Genomic DNA, 8,895 nt, shown 5'->3' with positions numbered 1-8,895 from the left:
GGACGACAAAGATGAGTGCTGAGGTGTGGCTGGTCCGAGCCAGGGCACTTCCAATCACTTCATAAGCATGTGAAGGCTGGACACAGAGTCAAGACGACTGCAAAGTGATGGCGCGAACACTCAATGTACCAGGCCTTCCCAAAGAATGGACACATTCCCATTGTCAGGACCACAGCCAGAACGCTCCCAAGAAGCGAGGGTGGTGAGACTGTCTCAGGTACTATGGAAATGCTGGAGGAGGACATCATGCTGAGTGAAACCAAGGGTCAGCAAAAGAGAGGCAGCCCCTCGATGAGGGGGATGGACACAATGGCTGCCACCTGGACTCAAACACGGCAGCAATGGTGAGGGCAGGGAGGACCAGGCTCGAGTCTCATTCGGCTGACGGAGGGTCGGAGAGAGCCAGTGGTATCTGATGGCAACCACATGCTATAATGTGCATATTATAAATTCAAAACTCACTGCCTTTGGGTCCGTGCTAATGCCCAGTGACTCCATAGGCCAGGGCAGAACTAACCCTATTGAGTTTCCGAGACTAACTCTTTATGGGAGCAGAAAGCCCCATCTTTCTCCCATGCACATTATGGGTAGAGAAATTTTAAAAGCGCATGTAAAGAATTCCCCACTGAGACACAGTGTGTATGCACACGCGGGCACACATTCACTGAAGAGCGGCATTAGAGCTTGCATTGTTCTAGAACAGCTGGAAGGCTGTGGGGCTTTGAGCCCGCTGGAGCACTCGGGAAGCTCTGCTCACCTCTTTGGCTATGGTGGTGATGAAGGCGGGCGGCCTGGCGGTGGCAATGAGGGAGAGGGCGTGCCTCGCTGAGCGGGCTGAGTCAGCTGCTGGGCTCAGAGGAAGCCCTGTTGTGATGCTAAACAGGGATCAGAAAAAAGGGAGAGAGAAAAGCAGCATTAGAAATATAGACTGAAAAGATTAGACACAGCTTATAATGTCAGTTCAAGGTCAATGGGAGCACTCACACAGTTAGAATATAATGGACTTGCAACAATGAACAGTGATTAGGAGTCAGGGTGTTCTGGCATCAAATACAAAATCGAATAATTAACCGTGAAGATTGGAAACAGTATGTGCATCTGTCCAAAGTGTTAAAAAGGCCTTGTTAACAAATTATCAAGAACCAGCTCGGAATACTTATTACGAAGCTCAGCATAAACCAGGGCACCGCTTGTGCTGGGTATTTTCAAAGTTTTTCCTAAAAGAAAGTAAATGAAAGACAAAAACTTGCCTAGAAGGATATATTTACAAGACTGTGTTTCTGAAAGCAAGCACATGTGCGGGGGGAGGGGTGTTTAGAAGCACATTGCTGTCCATAAAATTCAAAACTGTGAGAATGCTATCCCTGTTTTTAGTTCATCTATTGCTTTTTGTTTGAAATACCCCTGTCACTGCTGGTGTGCCCTCCACTCAGTGTTCTCAAAGCCACGCTACTCATCACCAGGCTCTGCCAGGCATTATTTAGTGCCAATTAAAAAAAAAGTACACATGTATGACATCATTCAGACTATGTATACAATTAGGTACATGGTGCAATAAAACTTCCCCAAAAATGAGATCACAAGGGGTCGGACAAGGTAAACCTAGTGCCACTGAGCTGATTCCAACTCCCGGTGACCCCGTGCACAGGGCTTCTGAGGCCACCAATGTTGACAGGAGCAGACAGGCACATTTTTCTCCCACAAAGTGGCTGGTGGGTTTGAACTGCTGACCTTTTGGTTAGCAGTTCATAGCTCACACAATAGTGACTCCAGGGCTCCTTCACAGGGCAGTGATGTCATATTCCTATGTCATTGCTAATACATAAAAATGATCCATCTTCTGTCTCTTAGCTTCATTTTATCTGGGCAGCACTGTCAAAGGCATTGAGATTTTCATTACAGGGTGGCATGTGAGCCCACATGGTAAATGTAACGAAGGTGTGTTTAGTTACTCAGTATGTGATTATCGCCTAAGTCTGTCTAAATGATTTTGTTATTTTAAATGTACATATGACGTGAAAATGGCGAAACGTCCTCTCACACACCTTGGACATGTTAGCAGGAGACCAGTCCCTGGAGAAGAACACCATGCTTGGTAAAATGCAGGATCCCCACCCCCACCCCCCCAAAAAAAAGACTTTCAATGAGATGGACACAGAACGAATTCAAACGTAACAATGACTGGATGGTGCCGAGCTGGGCACTGTTTCGTTCTGCTGTGAGTTGACACAATGGCGCCTAATAAATGTACGGAGGTTATGCCAAAGCTTCCTGGAGTCCATGACACGTCCTGTGTGAACCGGAATATGCTTACAAAATGAAAACAAAACAAAAGCTGGTTTCTCTAACTGATCCAGCCATCATCGTTCTGACTTTCTGATGAAAGCAAAAATGCATTACATCGCTTTTCATCATAGCTTAGGAGAGGTCAACTGCTTATAAAATTTCTGCTCCTAATGTCTTGGCGACAGCAACTGCTGCATGCCTTTGGCCACTAACAGAAAGGGTCTCTTTCCTTCCCACCTGCAGGGAGGATGGAATCTTACAAGGAAGCTGCGATATGTGAGCACACCCTAGTAACTGATCCAAGGGGGCAGCAGGCTTCCCCAGGGGACCACCGATGCTGCCTGCCCTCAGCGGGCACTGGGCAAGCTGTGCAGTGGGATCACATCAGTGCGTGGTGCTGGGGCGGGATGGCCTGATAAAAACGGTGAAGTTTGGACTGCACGCTGTTGTTGTTGAGTGCCATAGCACTGGTGTTGACTCCTAGCAACCCCCCACAGCACAGAACAAACCCTGCCTGGCCCTGCATCCGCCTCACCGTTGGTATGTTTCAGCCACTGTGTCGATCCACTCTGTCAAGTCTTCCTTTTCATACTTGAAATCAAGTTTTAAAAAGAATTTTCCCTAGCGCCTGGAACTATTCAGATGCTCTGTGATGCTTCCTTTCTGTCACCAATGTGGATAAATGGGTGTTGATAATAGTGAAAAGCTAAAACAAACAAGGCTGGTATGTTAATTGGATAATTCTGGGTGAGAAAAACCAAATCCCTAAATCAAATTTGTTGGATCAATAAGATCACGGAATGTTGGGAGTTGACACACATTCCCCACCCCCCACAGGGGCATTTCTGCCAAGCAGTCATGCAGGGAAAGACCTATTGCCCAGGGTCGCCCTGACTGGACAGAGAACCCAAGGCTGGATGCCATGCTCTGCTGAGCTACTTCTGTCCTGTTCCTACCCCAGGATGCCCTGCGAGGTCAGTGGTGTTGGTGGCTTACAAATGAGGGGTCTAGAGAGGCTGGGTGGGGAGCAAGGGAGCTCTGCCATGTCCTACAGGAGCTTCACAAAGTTCTCCGACAAACGGGATGAAAAGATGGAATCGCCCCACAGACTTTTGAAGCCCCCTAATACAGAATAGCCAGCCTGTGAACAGAAGAGAGGGAAGGAGGTGGATTACAGTGGCTAACCGGAGTAAATTGGTACTATGGCTAAACCGAGAAGACAGACGATGGGTTAGACTTCACCCCTAAAAGAAGTTTCTAAGGGTATTGTATTAGTCTAGGTACTTTGGAGAAACAAATCCACAGCAACTCACGTATAAGAGAGAGTTTTATGTAAAGAAAAGGTGCATCATGAAAACATCCCAACCCAATGCTGCCCAAGCCCACAAGTCCAACATTAACCCATTAACCCAACACCAGTCCACAAAGTCCTCCACCTCACAAAACAGAGGCAATGATGCCGACTGCAGGAGGAAAGCTGAGTCAGTGAACGTGTAAGCATCTCAGCACTGGCAAGGGTCTCCACACGGCTGCTCCAGCACCCAGGGCTGCATCGGGACAGATCCATGCGGCTTCTCCTTGGGGATATCTTGTAGGAAGTCAATCTTGCAAGCTGAAGCAGGGAACTGCTAAGGCAGCTGCACCCGATACAACCATCACAAAACAAGAGACCCGAGAGCTAGAAAGGCGAGGCTTCACCACCCATTTATCCCTCCGCCTTTCAACCAGCACCACATGTGATTATCGGCCAGGCTGGCACAATTAACTAACTCAGGTATGCTGCAATACTATGGAGACTTGATGGCATAATGGTTAAGCACTAGCCTGTTAACCAATAGGTTTCTCATCAACAGCTCCGAAGGAGAAAAGACCTGGTGATCCGCTCCCATAAAGACTGTTGTTGGGTGCCGCTGAGAGGGTTCCAACTCATAGCAACCTGGGTTCCGCAGAACGACACCCTGCCTGATCCCGTGCCATCCCTCGCCATGGTTTCCTTTGAACTCGTGACTGCAGCTCCTGTGTCAATCCATCTCTGCGAGGGTCTTCCTCTTTTTCACTGATGGCAAAGATTACAGGTATGGAAACCCCTAAGAGGTAGAGTCCTGTCGCAAATCGGAAGAAAGGTCTGGCAATCTAATCCCATAATGATTATCAAACCAACCCTGGACTTCTTCCGCTTCTGCTCTGCAACTTAACTCATCATGAGCCAGCATCGGCACAGTAGCAAGGAGTGTAGCTCTTGGGGGACAGTTCGATGGAGTTTGACAATGTCATATGTCCACCATTAAAATGTCAACAAACAGGGTTCTGACTGAAAAATGCCGGGGCTCTACCTCTGCACCTGCCTTCACTCATGTACCTTCAGGGGTTTTAGAACGCCTATGCTCCGGAGGCCAGGCAAGTTTCAAGTCCCTGGAGTTCCGGTGTCTTTTTGTGAATCTCAGTGTTCTCCCCCCATCCCTCGCCCTACTGGAGCCCTCTGCTCGGTCCCTTCATTTCCTGTCTTCTCTGCATGGCATTCTGTGGCTGCTGAAACAGTGTGGGAACGAACGACTGCCAAGCTGGCTTGTGCCAGGCCCTCCGAGCCACCATGCCCTGCTGTGCCAGTTTGGCACAGATTGGGGGGAGAGGGGACGGCTGCCTCCGATGGCAGCGAGTCCTGCATGAGTGCCCAGCACAGCCCTTCAGCATATAGGCAGCTCAACAGTTAGGCAGTAAATGAACTTCATCTGGTAAATTCATCAGGAAAAGTTAAATTAAAAAAAAAAAAGAATCCCTCACACTGGCCACTTGACTGAATTGACCGGGCCATGAAGTCAGAGTAATTAATCAGAGGGTCCCCACAGACAGAGTCCAATTCTGATGCTGCAACCTCTGAGGGTGGGAGTGCAGTGTGACGGGCATGCAAATCTAGAGTGAGTCTCCAACTGGACAGAGAAAGGTCTGAGATGGAAGGGGGACCCTCCTTATGGTGGCACCTGGACATCACCAGGGACCTCGCTCTCCACCTGAGGCCACTTATCTGGCTGCTAAGCAGATAATTTGTTGGGAAGGCTTCCATGCGTCTTTATATCACGACATGGCACACTGTCTATCTTACTCAGCACTTCTGGTGGCACAGCCACTATGAAGCATGAGTGATGATAGGTATCAGACACTGATCGCTCACTCTGGCTGAGTTGTCTTCACATGACTGCTGACGGTCCTGTCTCGCCCCTTACTCCATGGAAGTCACCCAAATGCAACTAGTTTGCCATCCAGTCGATTCCAACTCACAGACCCGACAGGGCAGAGTAGAACCGGCCCTTACAGTTTCCGAGATTGTAATTCTTTATGGGAATAGCCTCACTTTCTCTCACAGAGCAGCTGGTGGTTTCAAACAGCCGATCTTGTGTTTAGCAGCCCAATGTGTAAGCACTAGGCCACTAGGGCTCCTCTGTGGAAGTGGAGGCATTTCAAAAGGAACATGTAGCAGCACGCTGGTGGAAAGAGCGCTACAAATGGATACTGGTAGTGGGGGGCGGAGGGAGGGATTTGAACTTCCTCACATAGCCTCCCAGATCTTGGTCAACAGTCACAGGGCATTGAGAACACTCCCTGCCCTCTACAGCAAGGATGACAAACTACTTCGAAAATGAACAGCTAATGATATAAAACCGGGGAATTCCGTGCACCGCTTCCTGGTACAATAGGTGCTTTCACGATCACCTTTAACGTGACGAGGACGCTTCAATTCCTCTGTCACGTTGGCACCTCACTTCATCAACTCAAAGCACGCAATTCCTCCTCCGAGTGGGCGTCTTTTAGATCTAGTACTGCACGTTGTACACATATACAGAGAATAATATTACACTGACATGGCTCAGGTGGCTTCCTGGGATTTTAAGTTTTCTACTAAAAACAAAGTTTATGCCAACAGGAAACAAAGCCCAAACAGAGACTCCTAAAGCTTCCTGGTGTTTGTGTGGGGGTGGGTCTCACTCTCCTCCCTACCCACTCCCCAAGCCAAACCCCTCGCCCTACAGGGCAGGGATGTACTGCCCTGGTGTGTTTAGGGAAGTAGAAAGGCGCATCTTTCTGCGAAGAAGCCACTGGTGGATTCCAACTGCCGACCTGTGGGTCTCAGCTCAGCACGTGATCACCGTGCCACCAGGCCTCCTCCATATCGTAACAATATTCTCAGGGTTGAGTTCACAGCGTCAACTCTCTCCAATCGCATGTAGTTCCAAAGAGCATTCCTAGTGGACGGGGCCCATGTGTGCACCATCAGGACATGGTGGGTGCCCAGAGACTACATGCTTCACATCTCTTTGTGGTGATCTCTGAATATTCCAGAGAAGCAATAGGCTTTCTGTAACCAGTGACAGCCTTCAGCCACGCAGGATGTGGTGAGGGATGAGCACCCTCTCCAGATGGACCAGACTATTGTGTTCTCCTTCAGAGTGAGGGCCCTGAAAACCTGAAGGTGATCAGGAAAACTGAATCAAAACCACAGGACAATCAACGAGGTATGGTGGTCTAGCTTTCCAAAACCATGAGGAATCTTCTGTTCCTATATAAGGTTAAGATAGTCTACTGTTTTCACATTTTATCAGTAGGTAGACAACCATGCTGATCGAATGGACCATGTGAACATCAGACAGTGCCTGGCCACCACTACCCACTGCTCTCTAAGGAAGTACTCAGGCCGAGCCTAGACAGAGTGGGAGAGAAATGTGGGGCAAGGCTTTAAGTCTTCAAAGAGACCAGGCTTACTGGTCAGATGGAGACAGATGGAACCTCAGAGACTATGTGTGGCCCTTAGCCACCCTTCGGTCTGGAACTTAATTCACTCCCCAAGAGCACTTTTCAGCCAAATAACAGGTCTGTAAGGGGGCAGTAACACTAGGGAGGTACACACACCTTAGAATAATCTAACCATTTGAAATCAAAAGGGCAAGGATCAAGTTCAGAAGGGTTAGGAGAGGAGAAGGAATTGAAAGTGAGGGTCTACCTAGGACTCACCTGTCACATACCCACATGGCACAGGGAAGTGCGTGCATGTGTGTGTGTGTGTGTGTGTGTGTGTAAACCGGAGTGACAGCCTGGCGATCATAGCACTCAAAGGAGCCTGGAGAAGCTGTTTGCTCCCTCAGCTTTACTTTACTTAACAGAACACTGGAGACACTGGATGAAACACTCTACTGTAACATGTGCCCTCCAGATGCCGAAGCTCTGGTAGTCCAGTGGTTAAGCATCGGGCTGCTAACCACAAGGTCGGTAGTTCAAATCCACCAGTCACTCTGTGGGGGCAAAAGCTGAGGCTCTCTGTCCCCATAAAGATGAACACCTTCAGAGATTCTATGGGGAGGGTTCTACTTTGTCCCACAAGGTCGCTAAGAGTCACTAGTGATGAAAGGCAGCTGGGTTTGGTGTCTTAGGTTTAGAGGTCAGCAGCAGACCTGAGCTGGCTGCCCCTCCTCATGCCCTGTCCCACACTCTGCCATCAACTTAAAACAATGGGCCTAAAATAAAGTAATAAAGGAAACAGGGCCTGTGCCTGTTTTTCAGTGAGAGGACTGAAACCTTTAAGTCACAAGCGTTGACCTACAGGCGCCTCTTGGTGACGCACACTGGATGACCCAGGAGGGGGTGTGGCAGCCAAGCCCAGTTAGCATGCAGGAACATCAAGGAGCCATGTGACAGGGCACCCAGGCTAGGGGGCACACCTAACACCCCATGCATGGCAAGACCCCAACCCTGTGCACCACCTCATTTAGCCTGCAGCCCACGCCAGTGTGCCATGGGTGTAACAGGCCATTTTCAATCTAAATCTTGTTATAGATTAATAAGCAAACATTTTCTTGCTTATTATACAATTTATCACGATGAAAATTACATTGGACTCCTCAAGGCTACATGCTGATACATTCATTTATTCAGAGCTGTGTACAGGGAGTCCTACTAATCTTCGTGACAGAAAAGGATGTGAGAGCAAGATTGAAATTATCCACTGAGAAAGCACCCTGCGTGCGTCCGCGGACAGTGCACACACAGATGAGGCCGGCGCGCCTCCTTATGCCCGCCTGTACCATCTCCACCACCACTTCCTCCAGGAAACAAACGCGTGCACACGGGAAATTGTGTGCAGGGCAGATTTGGAAAGATGCTGTAAGATTAGGCCAGAGCAACATTTTGAACGGCCGGGAACAAGACATGCCAGGGAGGCTGTGGGACTCCCTGGAGGGGACAGCTCTTGACGTGCGCCTCTTCCGACTGGCATGAATACAATGGCCCCAATCCCATCCTTTCAGTCAGGAGGGAACCCTGCCACTTCCCATATCCACACTATGCCAAATGTTCATTCTAGAGTTGGGCGGGCTTTCATCCGTTCTATACCAGAATACTGAAATGTATCACTACCCATACCACCACTACCCATACCCCTTATATGCTCGACGGATTGTATTTGATGTGGATCCACAATAAAAGTCCACTAAAGCAGCAGTCAAGAAACCAAAAGGCATGTTGCACTAGAAAAACCTGCTGAAAAATATTTCTTTAAAATGTTAAAATTGGACTGAGGTGCACCTGATCCAAGTCATAGGATTACCTCATATGTGAGCAAAT

The 8,895-nt window shown here is 48.8% G+C and overlaps 1 protein-coding gene across 2 annotated transcripts in view; it reads right to left on the bottom strand.

The window, feature by feature from the left end:
• Nucleotides 1-8,895, bottom strand: part of WDR7 (WD repeat domain 7) — a 349,883-nt gene that overhangs the window by 99,206 nt on the left and 241,782 nt on the right. For both annotated transcript variants that reach the window (XM_004703006.2, XM_004703007.2), the window contains one exon: nt 758-875. In XM_004703006.2, the coding sequence (XP_004703063.1) occupies nt 758-875 (118 nt within the window). The remainder of the gene's footprint in view (nt 1-757; nt 876-8,895) is intronic.

The sequence above is a fragment of the Echinops telfairi genome, unplaced genomic scaffold, assembly GCF_000313985.2.
Source record: "Echinops telfairi isolate 266 unplaced genomic scaffold, ASM31398v2 ScPeMD7_7400;HRSCAF=8409, whole genome shotgun sequence".
Classification (NCBI taxonomy): domain Eukaryota; kingdom Metazoa; phylum Chordata; class Mammalia; order Afrosoricida; family Tenrecidae; genus Echinops; species Echinops telfairi.
The sequence above is the reverse complement of the archived record's forward strand: the minus strand, read 5'-3'. Positions and strand labels throughout refer to the sequence as shown.